At 41.2% G+C, this 20274-nt stretch overlaps 1 protein-coding gene across 1 annotated transcript in view; it reads right to left on the bottom strand.

The window, feature by feature from the left end:
• The window catches only part of LOC109413914 (uncharacterized), a 64956-nt gene that overhangs the window by 4171 nt on the left and 40511 nt on the right, over positions 1-20274 (bottom strand). The window contains exon 2 of the mRNA XM_062861302.1: positions 4673-4974. Within this exon, the coding sequence (XP_062717286.1) occupies positions 4673-4974 (302 nt within the window). The remainder of the gene's footprint in view (positions 1-4672; positions 4975-20274) is intronic.

Below are 20274 nucleotides of genomic sequence, written 5' to 3'. Positions count from 1 at the left end.
CGGTGCCCGCAAGTCCAGGCATATACTTACCCGGCAGCAATGCCGGTAAGTCGGACCCCAGCCAGGGTTCTCGGAAAGCTGGAAAGGGTGGGCCTGAAAAGGCTGGCCCGTCCCGGAAGGATGGGAACAGAGGGATTCGACCGTTGGTAGGCCCTCAGCAGCCACAGAGTAGGGCGAACCAAGGGGAGTGCCCATCGCCCCCCGCCCCCTACCTTTTGACTAAGGTAGAGCGAATGAAGAAGAAGTCAAAGCCGCAGGTAGAAGTGAGGAACGCCAAACCAAGGCGTAAGAGAGTGCCAAGCGCGAGAAAGGCGATGAGTTCGTCATCAAGACGAAACAGTCGAAGTACTCGGACGTTGAAAGCGATGCGAAGCGACGCCAAGCTCGAGGGTCTGGGAGCTGACGTGCGCGGTATTAGACGTACTCGCATGGGCGAGATGATACTGGGCGCTTCAGGAACGCAAGGGCGCCGCCTACCAGAGGTTGACAGAAGAGGTCCTTGGCGAAGGAGTAGAGGTGAGGGCTCTCATACAAGAGGCGACCCTGAAGATCAAAGATCTAGACGAGGTCACCGAAGTGGAAGAGCTCGTCACGGCACTGCGCAACAGTGCGAGGTGCAGGTGGCCGCTGCAACCGTTAGGTTACGGAAGGGGCCAGCAGGGAAATGATACCTGCTGGCAAACATCAAAAAGTTCGTTAAAGTAGGGAGAATTAAGGTTGGCTGGTGCATATGTCACCTGACGTTCCACGAGCCACCGGAGGTTTGCTTTAGGTGTCTGGAACCAGGACACAAGTCATGGACTTGCAAAGGCCCTGACAGGCACGAGTTGTGCAGGAGATGCGGTGCTGAAGGCCTTCAGGAACAAGGCTGCACGAGTCCACCCATTTGTATGATCTGTACCGGGAAATCCACGAATAATAGGCATCCAAAGGGTGGTCCAAGGTACCCGGCCTTCAAGAAAGCCGCAGTGAACAAATCACAGTGCCGGTAACGCAGCTGAGCCTGAACACTGACGTAGCTCAGCAACTGCTTTATCAGGCGGTTTTTGAGTGGAGGGATATGGCCATCATAGCGGACCCATACCGAGTACCCGCTGGTTACGGCAATTGGGTCGCGGATGGGTCCAGAAAATGGGGGCGATATGGACGACGGGTAAATACCCCGTCCAGGAGTTGGTGTCTACTACCTATGAGGGCTTCGTGGTCGCCAAAGTAAACGGGGTCTTCTTCTGTAGCTGTTATGCGCCTCCGCGGTGGCCGATCGAGCAGTTCACGCAAATGCTGGACCGCATGACGACCGTGCTAACAGGGCGACTTTAATGCCTAGGCCGTGGAATGGGGAAACCACTTCACGAACCAGCGGGGTCAGGTCTTGTTAGAGACACTGGCCATATTAGATGTCGACTTGGCTAATGTCGGTACCAAGAGTACCTTTAGTCCAAACGGTGCGGAGTCGATTATTGACGTGACCTTTTATAGCCTAACAAGTAGTTTGAACTGGACAGTAGACAATAGTTACACTCACAGCGATCACCTGGCGATTTGCTACAGTATCGACTACAACAACAGCAGGCAGCGGGTAGAGGAAGAGGCGGCTGGGCCAAGACCAAGCTCTCGCAGGTGGAAGACATCATACTTCGACGAAGGGGTACTGGGGCTGTCCATAAACCACGTGGTCATTTTTTTGGGACTTCTCAAACCCTCCCCCCCGCGTGGTCATTAGTCCATACAAATTTTTTTATTTATCCATACAAAATGGTCATTGGCCAACCCCCCCTCATGACCACGTGGTTTATGGACAGCCCCTTAGGGAGACGCTCTGCCGTGAGCGAAACTTACTTGGTTTAGACGGCGACGAGCTGGTAGCGGTGCTCTCGCGTGCGTGCGATGCGACCATGCCTAGGCGAGTCCACTCTAGAAATGGGAGGCCACCGGCTTACTGGTGGACCGACGCGATTGCGGACCTGCGCCGCGCCTGCCTACGGGCTAGGCGGCGGATGCAGCGAGCACGATCAGAGGAAGAGCGAAACGAACGGCGGTTGGTAGTCGCCGCTGCAAAAGCTGCGCTTAGGACCGAGATAAGAGCAAGCAAAAAGGCCTGCTTTGAGGGTCTCTGTCAGAGTGCCAATGCGAACCCGTCGGACGATGCCTAAAGGATCGTTATGGCCAAGACGAGAGGTGTAATGGCTACTACAGATCAATCTCCAGAGATGTTGGAGGGGGTCATCGAAGGGCTTTTTTCGCGTCATGATCCTAGTCCTTGGCCTTCTTTCGTAGGACAGCCGGGGACTGGGGCTGACGATAAGGAGTGGGTCACCGATGTGGAACTTACGGGGATAGAAAAGTCCCTTAGCGTAGGTAAGGCCCCAGGTCCGGACGGAGTTCCGAACATGCCCTTAAAGTAGCTATGGCAGAGGCTCCCGAGATGTTCAGGTCTGCTATGCAGAAATGCCTGGACGAGGGAGTTTTCCCAGAAGCTTGGAAGAGGCAGGGCCTGGTACTATTGCCAAAGGCAGGGAAACCACCCGGAGACCCGTCGGCATACAGAACAATATGCTTGATTGACACGGCGGGGAAGGTGCTCGAAAAGATCATCCTCAATAGAATGTTGAGGTTCACGGAGGGCGAAAATGGTCTTTCGAGCAACAAGTACGGCTACCGGAAGGGGAGGTCCACCGTAGACTTTATCATGTCGGTTACAAAAACCGCCGAGAAAGCACTCGAGCCTAAGAGGAGGGGAATTCACTTCTGTGTGGTAGTGACTCTGGATGTTAGGAATGCGTTTAATAGCGCCAGCTGGTCTACTATTGCCGATGCGCACTTGCGTCTCGGTGCGTCTGGGGATACCGGGGTACCTGTACAAGATTCTCGAAAGTTACTTCCAGAATCGAGTACTAGTTTACGACACGGAGGTTGGTCGGAAGTGCTTTCACATAACCTCAGGTGTCTCGCAAGGTTCTATCCCGTTATCCTGTTCTATCCGGTGTTATGGAATGTCACGTACGACGAGGTGTTAAGGTTAGAGTACCCAGTGGGAGTGGAGATTGTCGGATTTGCCGACGACATTACGCCCAAAGTCTACGGTGAAACGATCGAGGAGGTGAAATTGACTACCGACCACTCGATCAAGGTTGTGGAGGCGTGCATGAGGTCCAGGAAACTGGAGCTGGCTCACCACAAGACTGAGGTGAAGGTTGTTAACAACCGGAAGTCGGAACAGCAGGGGGATATCAGTGTAGGTGAGTGCACTATCCTGTCAAAGCGCTCCGTCAAACACTTGGGCGTGATGATCGACGATAAGCTTACCTTCGATAGCCACGTCGACTATGCCTGTAAAAGAGCCTCCACAGCTATTGCGGCACTGTCCCGGATGATGTCCAATAGCTCTGCGGTGTACACCAGTAAGCGCAAGCTAGTGTTGCTACGTCCATACAAAGGTATGGCGGCCCGCCGTGGGGCACTGCGCTAAGTACCGAAAACTACCATGGTAAGCTGGAAAGTACTTACAGGCTGATGTGCCTGAGGGTTGCGAGCGCGTACCGTACCATGTCATACGACGTGATGCGCTCTGCGTCTCCACTGGAATGGTGCCTATGGACATCCTTATCAGAGAGAACATGGATTGCTTCGAAATGCACGGCACAAGAGGCATACGCAGGACTACCAGGATGGCCTCCATGGTCAAATGGCAGCGCGCGTGGGACAGTTCCACCAAAGGAAGGTGGACCCATAGGTTGATACCGAGGGTAAATAGTTGAATTAGGCGCCATGAGGAAGTAACATTCCACCTGACACATGTCCTCTCAGGCCATGGTTGCTTCCAACAGTATCTACACCGTTTCGGGCACACGGATTCTCTCGAATACTCTGTTTGTGCTGGTTTGGAGGAAACGGCGGCGCGTGACCGCGTTTTCGCACAATGCGTGACCTTATGTTTGCACATGCCGAGAGGACACAACTCCGGACAATCTTGTCCAGAGGATGTGTAGGGATGAGTTTGGCCGGAATGCCGTTTCAACGGCTATCACCCACATCGTCTGGGAGCTACAAAGGAGGTGGCGCGTGGACTCGGAAAATGGCTAGTTCAAATGCGGTACAAGAGGTGATCCAGGGGTTCGAAATCGGCTCGAGATAGACCCTAACAGCGATTAAGTGGCCGCGGAGAGGAAGTCATGGTAGCGCTGCTGTCGTGGCGTCGATCTTCTGGGTTGGATCCGAGCCCGCGGTTGGAAAGGGGTCCCCAGTAAGGGCTGGGAGGAAGGACGGCCACACTCTACACAGGGGTGGAAACGAAATCTGCAAGCAAGCGTACTGCAGCAGGCCATTGCAGCATAGGGAGGGCCACAGGGTCTTGGCGGCGCAGCCTCAACAAAGCAGTAAGGGAAGTCTACTGAAAATTAACCAGACCACAGGTCAAGACGATGACGATTCAAATCATGTTACGGTCGCCATCTAATTATCTGATTTGCCATATTAGGTTTTCAAATTCGCATGAGACTAATTGTGTTGTCTGTGTACGCCAAACAGTTTCATCTGAAGTTACAAATTAGAAACCAGTAAACCAAGAATCCATATCCCATACATCTTTATATCCATGTCAAACTTTCGATATCAATAATGATGTGGTATGCGTCCTGCAAACAAGATTACTACATACTCCCCCATAACTTACCTTCAGTGTAGAACTGATATCCTTCGCAACGGATTCTTTGGTACAGATGACCGCATGACAACGGAACTCATGCTTCAGCTTTCGACCCTCATGCCTGTAGATCCAGCAGAAGACCCTCGGGTAGTTCTTTGGTGCCGTACAGTACGTTATCCGATGGGACCAGTACTCCGTGAGACCGTGCTGCCGAGTGGTGGCCTTCAGTCCGGAAGGGCACAAGCACAGCTTCATCAGCACGTCCGGTTTGCTGTTTTGAGTATAGTTCCTCCAGAGCGTGGCCAACGGCTTCTCTACACAACCTTCACCTGCAAAGAAGGGCGAAAGAAAAACAAAACACCAATTTCAGTAAGCGAACGTTGTTGTTGCCGTAACAATTGTGGGGTCATAGCGGGAGATAAAAGCAAATTACACAAATCATATCATTCCGAACGATTATGTCACTCGAGCCGGGCTCTACTTAGGATTCAAGAAAGGCGCGCGCCTTTCTTTCGCTCCGCAGATTTGAGTTCCATTTCAACCCTCGATTATATTGTTTCATTTCTTTTCATCAATTTCCTTAAATCGTTTCTTAACCCCCGACTCCTTGCCCACCCAATAATCAAAATTACCCATTCGTCGTCGTCGTCGCCGTCACGCGGTTGAGCTCTGTATCCGTGATCCGATACGAGACCATGCTACTTATTCTCCACCCTCGCTCGGTCGCGTAATCGACCAAACATGATGCAGTCAGGCGGCGTCTGTACAGAGCCGAACACCTATCTATTTCATCCATCAAACCAACCAAAGCGACGGACGTCGAAATCGTCGAAACCATCAGTCGTCGTCAGTCACCGCGCTTTTTTTGCATACCAAGATATAGGTAGGTACCTACCAAGCATCAGCTGCAATGCAAATGGTACTCATCTACGATGGGAGAAGTATGCAAAGAGCATTCATGAAGCGGAGCACTTCCAAGGAAGCACCAAACAGCGACAAAACGTCTGTTACCTAATGATCCAGTTGCGGCGGTATTTTGGTGTCGTCGGTTGCGTGCCAGCAAGTGTACCAAGTTTGGTTTTATTTCCGAGATTTTTATTAGCCTTGGTAAGTGTTTAGGAACAATGGCAGTTGGGGCGAAGAGTCAGCTACGATAATGTCACCAAATTGCACATTTCTCTGTCGATTGTCTTTCTTGTGTAATGTAGGGGTTCCCACCCTTCCAACCAGTCCGAGCGTCGTTGACCATCTTAGGCTGTACGAGGTCAATTTACTGGACATGCATAAAGTACCCCACGAAGAGGCAAAGGCAAACATAACTCGTGGTAGTTTGAAGCCCTACGAACAAAGTTCATGCTCACCCAGTCTCATGCAAATATGATCGGTCAGGTGGTGAACACAATTACTGCTTAGAGTATCCAAGATCTCTCTTGAGTATGGGTCATCAAATCTACAGGCATAACCAGTAATAGTATCCAGTATTTCTAATAAGATAAATAATCACATAGCTTCATACATATAATAAACATTTAACAAATTCCATTGAAGTTACTGAAACCCATCCTAAGACCCCCGTAAACTCGTTTAAAATTACTTGAGGCCGCCTGAAACCCTCTGAAACTCCACTGAAGTGCTCTTAAACTCCCCGAAACATCTTGAGACACTTTTGAACCTTTTGAGATACCCAATATTCTCAAACTCTCCTCAAGGCTGCTAGAGCCGCTTGAAATATCTTGAAATGCCTTGAAATCCTTTTCAACCCCTTCTGAAGCTTCCCTAAGATCCTGTGAATTTCTTCTAACTATCCTGAACCCCACTTGAACTATCTGAAATACCTGTAAGCTCCTATAAAACCCCTGATTCTCCCCAGAAATTCACCTAAACCCTCGGAACTCCCTTTCTCCTGAGCCCTCTGAAGTTTCCTGAAATATTAAACGCTCAGAAACCCCTCCAATACCTTAGAATCCACATAAAAAGCCCCAGGAACTTTCCCAAAATCTCCTGGAAGCATAGGAGACCCCTGGAACCCTATCTAACCCATTCGAATGCATTTAAAGTCCCCCTACTCCTGAGAACCCCAAAAACTTCTTTGTAACTCGTGGAAGCCTATGCCCACCTGAAACCAGGAAGCTTCCTTGGAGTCCAACAAAAATCTCTGAAACGCTTCAAAATCTTTTGAAACTCTCAGAAACTTTCGTACATCCCTCCAGAAACCTTCGAGAACCCCTCGGAAGCTCCCTGAAACGCCTTAAAATCCCACTGAAAGACACATCTTCTCCTTGAAGCGCTCTGTAACAGTCCCACACTCCCAGTACTTTTGAGACGAATATCTTGAGAAGTATACAATACTTCAGCATACTGTCTCCGACCAGAAGCACATAACAAAATTAAGCAACTGATGCGAGAAGTAACAAAAGCAGATATCGTCGGTTTCCTGCAATAGGGGCACAACTCAAAATTTGTCATTTTTGAGATTTTGATGGCAAATGACTAAAAACTACGTAAACTTTCATCTCACAAAGACCCGTTCCGAAATTCGTTAAGAAACGCGAGAATTATGCATTTTTATAAATTTTCCGCAATAAAGGCACAACTCAAAATCAGTTATTTTTTTCAATAGTCGTTGAAAAATAGTAACCGAAACTTCATGAAACAGATAGTTCTTCAGTCCCTCTCCATGATACAACAATCAAAATTCGTTTACTTTTTTCAAATGATGAGAGAAATAAGTGAACTTGCAGGAAGTGCTTCAAGATTGCCAATATTCAAACGCTCATTCTGACAATTCACATATTTTGAGTTGTGCCCCTATTGCAGGAAACCGACGATATAATGTTGTTGTAAGGATTTTTCTATCTGAATATCCATGACAAAATTATAATAGTATTTATTATATTTAGTAACAAAATTATAACAAAACTTGTTTTATTTATTCAAAACATGATTTGTTACATTATAGGGTATCGGGATGCTTCGTTGGCATAGTTCCCACGTTTGGCCTATCTCAACGTAAACCAAAAACTCAAACAAACACGCATAACTGGATATCGGAAAAGCTATGCGCCAAACAACTGTAACATTTCGTTTCAATTTTAGCACTTTGGAGTGTTGAAATTGAATGAAAACGTCACTTTGTTTATGTTTCGTAGACGCCATGATTCTTCGGCTTAGTAGGTAGTCTATACACATGATCATTATTGGCATGATTCTGGAACATTTCGAATCGACTTTTCAATAACTGAACAAAACTGAACAAAAAATTTGGCTCCGAAAATGAAAATTATAAGTAAGATTGGTGAACAAACAGAGATAATACTTCAGTAGAAATATTGAAAAAATGAGATAATAAGTGGTTCTAGTGCATGGAAAGCAATAGGCCAACGTTGTATCCACTAATAGGCCAAGTTTTGTACCATAGACCAACATTGCATACCATCGCATCGAATATTTTCAACTTAATTAAGTAAATTCTTGAATATTTACGTTAGTTTACATCCAATTGGTGAAGCAAGCATTGCATAGAGTGTGCAATATGGTTAACATATTATTTCTAGTGCTATTAATTCATGAGTTTTGGTCGAAATTGTCAAGGCGGCTTACAAGTTAGGCCAAGGAATGGTACATATACCCTACACTGCCGTAATTCTGCAAAGTGACGTAAGCGCCATTCAAAATGTCGATATTTTTTGGTATATTATATTTAATATCTGGTGTAAAAATATCACTGTGGTATGTCTGCTATATTAGAATGAAAGATCTAGTCGTAATCTATCATCTATGGAAATAAACTTAGAGGATAAACCAAAGATTTCTGCATAATAACCAAAAAATGAGCAAAAAGTATCAATGTCGCTTACGTCACTTTGCAGAATTACGGCAGTACATATTACCGTGTGCAGCATAGTAGACGAATTTTACTTTTTTATCGCAAAATGGTCTGTTTTCTCGTATACTTTAAAAAACACTCTCGGTTAGTATTCCTACTTTGTTCGGAAACTGAAAACAACATCAAATCAATTTGTTCCATGATCAGTTTTGTCATCATAAGCTGATCCATGTTCATTTTTTTTATTTTCTCAACAGTTATTTTTTATTAAGTTTATACGCATATCAAAGCAATACCACAAAAAATGAAATACAAGTGAGTAATACTGTTCAATGATACATTTGAGTAAACTGTGAGTAGTAAGCTGTAAAGAGTACAGAATGTGAGGAGTTTGGAGTGATAAGTGAAGAGTACGCTGTGATTAATGAGGGGTCAGTAGTGGTTACTAATCATTGGACAGTGAAGAGCGAGGATTGAGTTGTGAGCATTTTGGTATAAGGAGTGAGCAACGAATAATCAGTAGTGGGAAGGGAGTAGAGATAAGTGAGCAGTGAAAAGTCAGAAGTGTAACAGTGAACAGTATAAAGTGGGGAGTAAGAAATAAGCAGTGAAGAATGATCAATCAGCAGCGTGAAGCAGTGAGAAATTAACCGTGAAGAGTAATGAGTAAGCAGTGAAGAGTGAGAAGTGAACTGTAAGGAATATGCAGTGAAGGAGTGGAAAATGAATGAAAATCAGAAATAAGAAGAACTGAGGAGTGGAAAGTGAGGAATGAAGAGTGAGGGATAAGAAGTGAGTGAGAAGTAAGCAGGTAAACCCGGGCAGGATAAAATAGCTGAAGAATACCAAACTCAGGTATGGAAAACCGAATACCTACAACCTGAATGAGGTATTAAGTAGCCCTGCATAAGAGGTAAAATACCTTAAATAATAACTGGCGTGTATTCTGTGCATAACTCGTGAATAATGACATCAGGTATGGCAATACCTAAATAATAATCGACGATTTTTCCATACAAATAGTGATTTTTCCATAACTAAATAATACCTCAAACAGTCCTCAACACCAAACCAATAACTCGTTGAGGTATTTTCTAAATACCTACACAATACCAAAATTAGTTATTTTTAATACCAGGCTAACCGACCAATACCTCATCTTGGTATGATACCTGACTTTAGTATGCTGCAGTTATGTGTCAGTTATTCGTTCCTGCTCGGGAACAGGTGATAATCTCATAATCTCATTAAATGGTGGTGTAGGATAAGTGTTTTGATGGATAATATCTCAACCCAAGTCTGAACCTAACAAAAACTTGCAATTTTGGTGTTTTCTGCAAATATGTATATCAGGGCAAATTTGGTCAGGTACCCGAGCAAAGTCCAACAACAAAATTACAGCAAATCGAAAACATGTTTTGTATTCAGCAACAAATTGATATCACATTTTGATATCAGTTCATCTTTACTTAGACCGTTCGCAATGCTGTTTTATTTTATATGGCGAGTTTTAAAATTTTTAAAACTCGCCATACAAAATAAAACAGCATTGCGAACGGCCTAAATTCGATTTCAAATTTTGTTTTCAGTTTGCTGTCATCTATCTATATATATAAAAATGAGTTTGACTTCCCTTTGAGGCAACAAAAGTCACGAACGGCTGAACCGATCAGAATGAATCTTGCACGGTTCGGTTCGTATTCGTGGTGGCTGTGTTTATATGTACAAAAAGTTACGAAAATCAACTAGAAAAGTAGGAAAATTGATAAAGTACTGATTATGTATGAGCTGGGAAGGAAATCAACACGATCAAAAATGAAACCAATCTAGAGTGCGGTGCTTTTTTGAGCCACAGTTCTCAAACCACCACAAGACGGCAAGACAAAGTTTGCCGGGACAGCTAGTTTTAAATAAATGCAAATGTTAAGTGTTAGAATAGTTTTAACTATTTTAAGAAAACTATGTAAAGTAATTCTAGGGATATATCATTAGTGCAATTATACTATTGTATGTATGATCTGATATCAACCGAAAAACTCTACATTTTACGATTTTTCATTTTTCTTGCGCTGATAACAAAAACAGTTATCAGTTTGCTATCATCGATAGCAGGAATTGTTTTCAATTTCTGTCACAGGAACATTTTTCTGCTCTCATTTTTGATGTTTTAACCGTTAAAACGACCAAACCGACAACAACCTGAGTTATAAAAAATTGCAATATCATAACATCAAAATTTGCTATCAGACTTTGCTCGGGTAATGTATGTATGTATGTAACGTATGAAATGTAATGTACAAACTACTGTTGCTAACATCTCAACTCAGTACAGGTGGTAAAATCATATATAGGGTCTGGGACCATTTGGGCAGTGGGACCTATTTTGGGCACTTGCTGCTATAACTCAGTCAATTTCAATCCGATCGACTTGAATTTTTGATCATGGCTAGATACTGTACCAATCTAATCTTGTCCCAAAAATCAAGTCAATCGACTAAAAATTGACAGAGTTATGACAGCAAGTGCCCAAAATAGGTCCTCCTGCCCAAATGGTCCCAGACCCTAATGCCCACTACTGGCATTTGGTGATTTTTTTATTATCGTACACATATTGGTACCAAGGTTCAAGTCAGGATCGCCTAATTTTCCGGAAAACTCCAGTGGAAATCCATCATATTCCACAGACACCACCTACTTTGGAAAATCATAACTCAAGAACGAAGCATCGTAGACACAATGTTTTTTTTTTTTAAATCATAAGCAAATTTTCTCAGCAATTGAAAAAAAAATACAAAATTAATATTGTTTTACAAAATTTTCCACTGTTGAGAAAAATCGGTTGGAAAACTCGGAAAAACTATTTTCGCACTTCGAAAAAATTCTAAAAAATATATTTTTTGGAAGGGCATTACATAAGCTTTATTCTGTGAAATTTTTAGGATGTGGTTTTTCTCCATTCCCGAGTTATGACCAATTCTGTGTAAATTTTCCAGATGTGCTATATGGGTCGTTTTTATTTTTATTTTTTGAAAAATCATAACTTAAGAACGAAGCATCGCAGACACAATATTTTTTTGTGAAATCGTTAGCATTTTTTTGAGCAAAAAAAAAATACAAAATGAAAATTGTTTTCCACAAAATTTTCCACTGTTGAGGAAAATCGGTTGGAAAAGTCGAAAAAACTATTTTCGAAGCCCGTAAAAATTCTATTTTTTTAAAGGGAATTACATAAGCTATATTCTGTAAAATTTTCAATATGTGGTTTCCCTCCGTTCCTGAGTTATGACCAATTTTGTGCAAAATAATAATCAGGACGGTCGAAAATCAACCAACATCTGGACCATTTCCACAAAACTGGTCATAACTCAGGAACGGAGAAAAACCACATCTTGAAAATTTTACATCATTTTACAAGATTCATTTTGGGATTCTTTCAAGGCTTCTTTCGGGGATTTATTTACAGATTTTTTCTGGGATTCCTTCCGACTTTGTTGCATTGATTTCTTCCGAGACTCTTCGGAATTTCTCCCGTGAATCCTTCCGGCTTTCTCTTAGAAATTTCACAAGTGAGTCATTTAAGAATTTCTTCTGAATAGTTTCAGGGATTCCTTCAAACCCGGAAGAATTGAATTGTTTTATGATTCCTTTGAGGGTTTCCCTCGGGACTTATTAAGATATTTATCTTGAGTTTCCGTTAAAGATTACTCTAGGCTCTAGGGTTTTCATCGGGGTTCTCTCTTTGATTTCTTCAGGGATTTTTTCAGGAATTTCTTAATTAATTCCTTCCGAGATGCTCTAATGAATTTCTATCGGCATTCTATTTCAGCATATTTCAGCGATTGCAGTCAAGATTCTTTCCGGAATTTTTTCATTGATCTTTCCCGGGTTTTAATCAGGGATTTCTGCTAGATTCTGTCAAAGATTCCGACAGGAATTTTTTCTGGAATTCCGTTGGCATTTTCTTTCAAAACTCCTTCATTTCTTCCTACTAGGTTTTCTCTAAAGATTCCTCCCAAGATTAATTCAAAGTTTCTTCCCAGGATAGATTCAAGAAAATCTTCCAGAATTCCTTCTGAGATCTCTTCATTGGTTTTTCTTGAAATCTCTTCAGAGACTCGTTTTGGGATTCCCCCAGGGACTCTTCTTAAGATGTTGTTATGTATTTCTCCTGGAATACCCTCCAAAATTATTACACGGGTTCCTTCTGGACTAATCCAGGTATTTCTCCTTGGAATTCCCTCGGGGACTGCTTTAATGATTCGTCCGAGAATTTCTCAAAAATATTATTTTTCTATATAATTTAGGCACAAATAGTACCTTTGTGAATACGACTCTGGACCCATTGTTCAGTGATTCTTTATTGAGATAATCAATCTAACATGCTGTTTGGTTTCACCGCCCGTGGCACCGAATCTAATCTGGTATGAAGGTGTGAAATTCGATACGGCCACACCACGTTGTGGAATTCATAGTTCTATCTGGAGGACTGAGCAATAGTATTGCAAACGCAGTCGTCATCATGATCGGCTTCGCTCATGTTATGACAAGATATTTCGATAGATTTTAGATGTTAAGTAATTGATCACACAAAAATAAGCATGTTATCTATCCTCAATCGGAACGCATAAAAAGATCACGATCACAATCATATATTTTCTGCAGTGATTAGAAATGCACGAGTTTCAAGATGATAGGAGAACAAATAATAACTGCTCTGAAGCAACACACACAGTATTTTTCGGTTCAATGCAGCTTCAAGCTAAACAATTCAGCATACTAAATGACAAACCCCTTTTTAATAATTCATGGGAAATCAATTAGACCCGTATTAGCAGCGACGACGCGACGTAGGTACCGCTGTGTTCCGTATCGCTTCAAACAAAAACATGAAAGCTCGGGAAAAGGATCCCCATTGTGGCATCTAGCAAGCTAGGTTAGGTTAACAATCAGTCCCAAAGCTGGCTTAGAAGAAAATCCTACTTTCACTTTCGTTCTGTTCTGTTTGGTTCACCGTCGAGCTAAATAGGTGTCTAAGGAAAATGTGATAGCTGGCAGGCATGGTCGGGTGGTGGTTTACCAAAACACAGAGAGACACACGAGTAAGGGTATGCGACACTTTATTCTATAACACGCAGAAAAATAAATTGTAAACACAATTAAATTGTAGTTCAAATCAACCGAATTTTCAGTTTGCTACAAACTAATTTCTAGTTTAAATTGAACTGTTCCATTGTTTGATAATACAAATATTTTCATTTGTCGACATTTTTGACAGTTTGTTAGAACAAACTAGGATTTGGCAGTTTCAACAGATTGTTTTAAACGACTGCCCTTTTACCGCTAACAAAGCCGGAATGTGATTGTGTTGGTGACTGCAGCTCCTGCGGCAGCTCAGAAATCTATTTTTAGACACTCGGCAAGCGGATGGGGAGGAGAACGACTAAAAAAAATGACAAAAAAGGCGAAACCGATCAACTTTTTGTGGATACTGTCGTGAGTACCTGCTCGTTATCCATCACGGCCAAAACTGCACTTGGAAGTTGCGGTGATAGATTTTCTAGATCTTCCTCGTTGTGTCGAAGTTTGGGTAAGAGTTTCAAAGTTGTGTGAGTGCGTCCGGGCCATGTTTGTGGTCCCCATTCTGTAGAAACAAATGAAGTTTCTAACGTTATATGGAATGATGGTAATTGGTTGTTTTTATCTATAAACACTAAGTAAGAACAAAGAAATATAACTTGGAGTAAGAAAATTCCCAGTTTGACAATCAACCATGCGTTTTATTGATTTAAACAAGCGTCATTTTTCTGCGTGAATGATTTCCCAAAATCATGAACTAAAAAACCTAATTCAAATTTCCACCCAAAGCGAACAGTCCAGGTTCCTAACAAGAACGTTATTTATTGTTACCATAGCATTTGATCTATAGAGCATTTTCAATTCAACGCACGAATCGCGTAGTCGTGATATTTTTGCCATGTTTGAGCATCTTATCTGAAAATGTTTTTCATGTTATTTGTTAGCAATATTCTTCGCCTATCTTTTGAAAAGGGCATGTAAAAAACCTAATAATCATTTTTAAAAATATATGATTCGAAAACGGTTTGTTGGAATTATGTCTTCGAAGATGGATATTTGAAGGACTTTTAGAAATACACTAAGAGTAATATTCATCGCGGACTGAGTAAAATGTCATAAAATTTCAATTTTCAAAAACCTTACCCTAGACCTTACCATTTTATTTTTATTTTTTTGTGGAAAGCTGACTTCTAGCCTCAAAATATGCCATGTAGCCCTGAATGGTCAAATGATGTTAACTATTTTTCTCGAATGCTTATTTTTCATCGGACAAAAATGGGCAAAAGGAAACCAATTTTGGATTTTTTTTTAACCAAATGTCGATTCTACGTACAAGTTCCAATGAAAAAACATGCATATTTTTTTTTCACATCCAACTATACTTAAGTTACAGAAAATTGAAAAAAAAATAAAAAAAAACCAGATGAATTCACCTAGTGGTGATAGTGCCTTTCTCGTCGAATATGTACTTATGATCTTTCCGTCGACGTTAGCCGATCCTGAGAACACTTATACGCTTAATACAATTCATGTAAATTGTGTCCTCCTTATAAAAAAATGCAGAAAAACGAAATGTTCCATTCAATTTTCAACCGCAATGAGAAGAGCGAGGGCTCAACCAGCCGCACCCAAATTGTGCACAATAATTTTAGACGCAAAAGGAGATTGGAAAAACTTTTTTAGCAATTTCTCATCGTAATAGGCTGTTTTACCTCATTTAAATCTGCCTGAAAAAGGCGTTTTACCCACATCAAATTATCAGTGCTGTAATGGTTCATTACAGTACTGTTTTTAGGTTTGATCAACTTCTTGATACTTCTTGGATGTAGTTTTGAAAAAATGTGACAACTGCACAGTATAACCTGCTATGATCAGACTTTCTTTAACGTGGCTATGAATATCAGTATGCAGTTTGCAGGAAAAGTTTTGCTAAAAACTATCCTCAAGCGAATTTATGAAATTGCAAAAAAACGTTGTACACAACTCAGTGCAAAACTCGATTTTTACAGCACTCGTCGTAATTATTCAACACGACTAGCCTCGTTGGATAAATGTACGACTTGCACTACTAAACTACTAATTCGATGTTGATGCGATCATATTATAATTTTTCCATAACACGTTGATCCATCCTACTTTATATCAACACCGCACATTGGTCGGGCTCCATACAAAGGGGCGGCCAAAATTCTCAAAAAACGAAATTGATATTTTTAAACTTTATTTCACCTTATAACAAGGATAATGTATTGTAGTTTTATGATTCTTAATTAAAAGCATACCAGCTTTTGTATTTCAATGACATTTTCACTGCCAAAGTGGCCTAAGTCATAAAATTGAAAAAGGAATTATTCGAAAAAAGTAAAATAATAATATTTTGAGAATGGAATATATGTTTTATGTTATCCAGCATATGAAAGCTTGTTATTGGACTGTTTGAATGCACGCATGGTGCAAAATTAATATGTCACAAAACTTTTCAAATTTTCATATATTGTTCCTTTGGAATTTTGGTAATTTTGAAGTTAAGAAACGGTTCGTGTCGTCACGTGTCGCCGCAATTTCGAATAGTACATCTTAAACATTATTTTGCAGAAATTTGCACTTTTTCAAATTAGAGCTATTTAAAAAAGTCATATTTTCATATATTTTACGTTATTTTTCCATTTTCGACTGAAATAAAATTTACCTTCCCACATTTTTCACACGTTTTGAACAAATTTGATTGGATTTGATCGAAAGATATGATCATTAAATTCAAATTGATTTTCTATCAAAAACCGCAAAAAATGTGGGGTTTACTGATTTATACCGTTTTTGAAATTATTGGAGTTACGTAATTTTTGAATACCCCTTTTTAAACACTAAAAATACTATATAACATATCTAGACAACCTATAACTTCGATTAAATACATAAAAAGAGTTTTGGCCGAACTTTATCTTTTTCCGACCATTGTGCATCGCAGGAATTTCAAATGGTGTGATTTGATGAGTTTGCTTTGGTCACAATTATGTTTTCTTGCATATACGAATACTTCGACCATTTCTCCACTTTTAATCATACCCAACGTTTACCATGTTATCAAAAAAGCCACGATTTGATTTATCGCCAACATTGGTTTTGTTCAATTTCATAAGTCCACTATTTGATGTGCCACATGCATGGGTTTGGTTCACAAAGGCAATCCATGAGACAGATGCGATCAGCTGATTTTCTTTGTTTACCATGTATTTTTGACATCCGATGATCGGGGTGACAGTTGGACACAAAGGAATTTGTTAAGCACCAACGACACTTGACGAAACTTTTTTAAGTTGGACTCACACTGTTTTTACACTTTAAGCTATCACCCCCATCGCGAAAAGTCGCCATGAATTGCCTTATTTGACGTTTGACCACTTGTGGCGGACACGTGGAACCGATTCCATGACATTACTGGTTGTCCTAAATATTGTCTGTGGCTATTTTCTTGTCAACTGTTCATCAGGCTGCCTAAAAAGCCGCGAATTGATCAGTTACCGTCGTGCGGGGCTACTTTTGAAATACGGGGCTACTTTGGACACTTTTGAATATGGATTTTTTGAATTTGAAATATCGTTCAAATCTGTTTGATGTCTTTGGGACTATTATGACGCAATATTTTCCCCTTCATTTGGTTGAAATTGTATTTCAAACAAACTCTTTATTGCTTGTCAGGAGGCGAAAAAACATCGAATGAATCATAAAAATATACATAACGAATCAGAACATTTGCTCTGTAAGCATTGTTTCTGCAGTTCATAAATTTCAAAGGGTTGCTCAATTCGTGCAAGAAGTATCGACGTAGCATATACAATCGAATATTTGTATGGATACACAATATAAATGACCGTTTCACCTAAATAATGGAATGATGGCCCCCAGACAGCCTTTTAGTCTATATTAAAATATCACGCTGCTCATAAAACCAAAGGTAGCACAGAACCACCTAAAAACGCATATATTTATTGAAATAATGTATGATATAGTATACAACAGTATTGGTACAAAGTAGTATTCTAAATAAACCCGGAATTTTAACTGCAGTTTTGTTTTAATTATGAATGTCCAAAGTAGCCCCCCTCTGGTTCTATATGATATGTCTCCGATTGATGTATGGACAACTTTTTTGTTTATGGATGGATTTAGTTCAAATTTTGCATGCATCCTACATACATACTCACAATTATTATGTGTAAAAATTGTGGAAATACATTCACTACTCTGGGAGTTATAATGTCATAAAGTTGAAAAACCATCAAAAAGTGTATAAAGAAGCCCCGCACGACGGTACATGGGGATCATCCATTAAGTAGATGTCTATGTTACGCTAAAATTGAGAATTTTCGCCCCCACCCCCCTCCCACCCTTTTTATACGGGGTTTTCCAATACTTAATACATTGCTTGTCATACTTGCATGGGTTTGGTTCACTATTATATTTGACCACTTCCAGTGGGACATCCAGAACCGGTTTCGGAACACTACTGGTTCAGATATGGTCGGAGACTAGTTTCTTGCTAACCTTTTATTAGGTTATCAAAAAAGCCGCGCTCTGATGTGTCGTATGTATGGGTTTGGTTCACTTTCATATATGACCATTTCCGGCGAGTTACCCGGAACTGGTTTCGGAATTCAACCGGCAGTCCCCAATGTGGTCTGAGCCTATTTCCTTAATAACCGGTCAGCAGGTTTTTGGAAAAGCTGTGATTTGATGTATCGCATGCATAGGTTTGGTTCCCTTTTATAATTGGCCACTTCCGTCGGGACACCCGGAAGCAGTTCCGGAACACACCTGTTTCAGATATGATCTGATACTATTTTCCCGCTAACCGTTCATCAGAAAACGCCGCTATTTGATGTGTCGTATGCATGGATTTGCTTAACTATTATATTTGGCCACTTCCAGCGGGACATCCGGAACCGGTTCCGGAACACTACCGGTTCAGATATGGTTTGATACTATTTTCCTGCTAACCGTTCATCGGCTTACATAAAATGCAGCTGTTTGATGTGTCGCATGAATGAGTTATGTCTACTTTTATATTTGGCCACTTCCGGCGGGACACCCGGAGCCGGTTCCGGAACACTATCGGTTCAGAAATGGTCTCAGACTATTTTCCTACATACTGTTCATCGGATAATTGAAAATATCGTGATTTGATGGGTCGCATTTTCATGTCTGGCCCCTTCTAGGGGTACCGGTCTTGAACACCTAAATTGCCATAACTCCGGAACGGCTAGACTGATGCGAACCATTTTCAAAAGGAAACAATGGGACCAGATTCCTCGTCGAATGAACCATCGGTCATCAAAATCGGTTGAGGTTTACTGCCAAAAAGTGATGTGAGTTATTAGTACACACACATACACACACATACACACACAGACATCACCTCAATTCGTTGAGCTAAGTTGATTGGTATATGTGACTCGACCCTCCGGGCCTTCTATCGCAAAGTCATTTTTGGAGTGAACATATAGCCTTTCCAGTACACTTAGTGTACGAGAAAGGCAAACATTGATTCTAAACTTAGTTTTACAGAATAAAGTAGAAACTTTCAAACTCATAAAACTTCACAAGCTTTGTAGAAGAGTAAAAACACCAACTTTTCATAACTAACGCAAATGTAGTGGTGGGACTTGTTATTGACATTTGCCGGAATCTCTTACCTGGGTATTTAGATACGTTGGACCAGAAAGTCGATATAGTGATTCTCAACATACCGTGACCAGTGAAGAGAATTGTCAGACAAAAGAGGCACAAAACAAGCAACAAAGAAGGCACAGCGATTACTCTTTGTCCCAAATGGTAATAGATAATGACATGATCCCGAAATTTTTTGTTGCAGACAAAAACGAAGCTGAATTTGTTGCGTACTTTTCAACTCGTGAATAATCAATTATTACCAACCCAAAATCGAACCTTTATTATGATACATGTTCAGCAGCGTTGCAGTGTTTACCGACTCGAAGTTACCGTTCGAAAATCACAATGCAAGGCTTAAAAATCTCTAAATTCGTGCTGCATGATCTCTATCCTATTTTTTTTCAAGTTGGGACAAACCTATGTCGCATCGGGTAGAATGTCGCAACAAATTCAAGCTGCGACATTGTCGTTCTTGTTGCGCGATGGATGAATTTTGATTCACTGACCGTGACACTTGAGGGGTTTGCAGTTCATCGATAAAGCTGCTTTTTAATTCGTTACTAAGACGACCAATTTTAAGATAAGATGGTCCACAGAATCAGGATTTTATAAAACATACAACTTTCATTATATTATAACTTTCGAACCAGTTTGGTTGATTTTCAATACATGGGCATTTGATCGAATCAATCAAGAAAATGTTTGAGCATTGGTTTCTTGTTGGTCAAATATTTGACCCTGTGTACTGGCATCTTAGGTATTTTCGATAACACCAAGTATCACGACACTCTGAGATCCACTACAATCGATTTTCTATGGAATGGCTGTATAAATATCGCATACCCTTACGCACACGTGTGACAATACCGGTGTGCGATACCGATTGATACCCCTGCTCTGGCTCGTCTGTCTCATCGCCGTACAGACCGCACCATGAGGACCCCGCGCGCGCTTTGTGCAAGTGCGGTGGCACAGGGCGGCAAAAAAATAATTTGTAATGGAGCCGGGTTAGTCTATTTAATTCGCTATTAGCATTAAATCGCAATTTTCCTTTCAT

Source organism: Aedes albopictus, chromosome 3 (assembly GCF_035046485.1).
Source record: "Aedes albopictus strain Foshan chromosome 3, AalbF5, whole genome shotgun sequence".
Classification (NCBI taxonomy): Eukaryota; Metazoa; Arthropoda; class Insecta; order Diptera; family Culicidae; genus Aedes; species Aedes albopictus.
The sequence above is the reverse complement of the archived record's forward strand: the minus strand, read 5'-3'. Positions and strand labels throughout refer to the sequence as shown.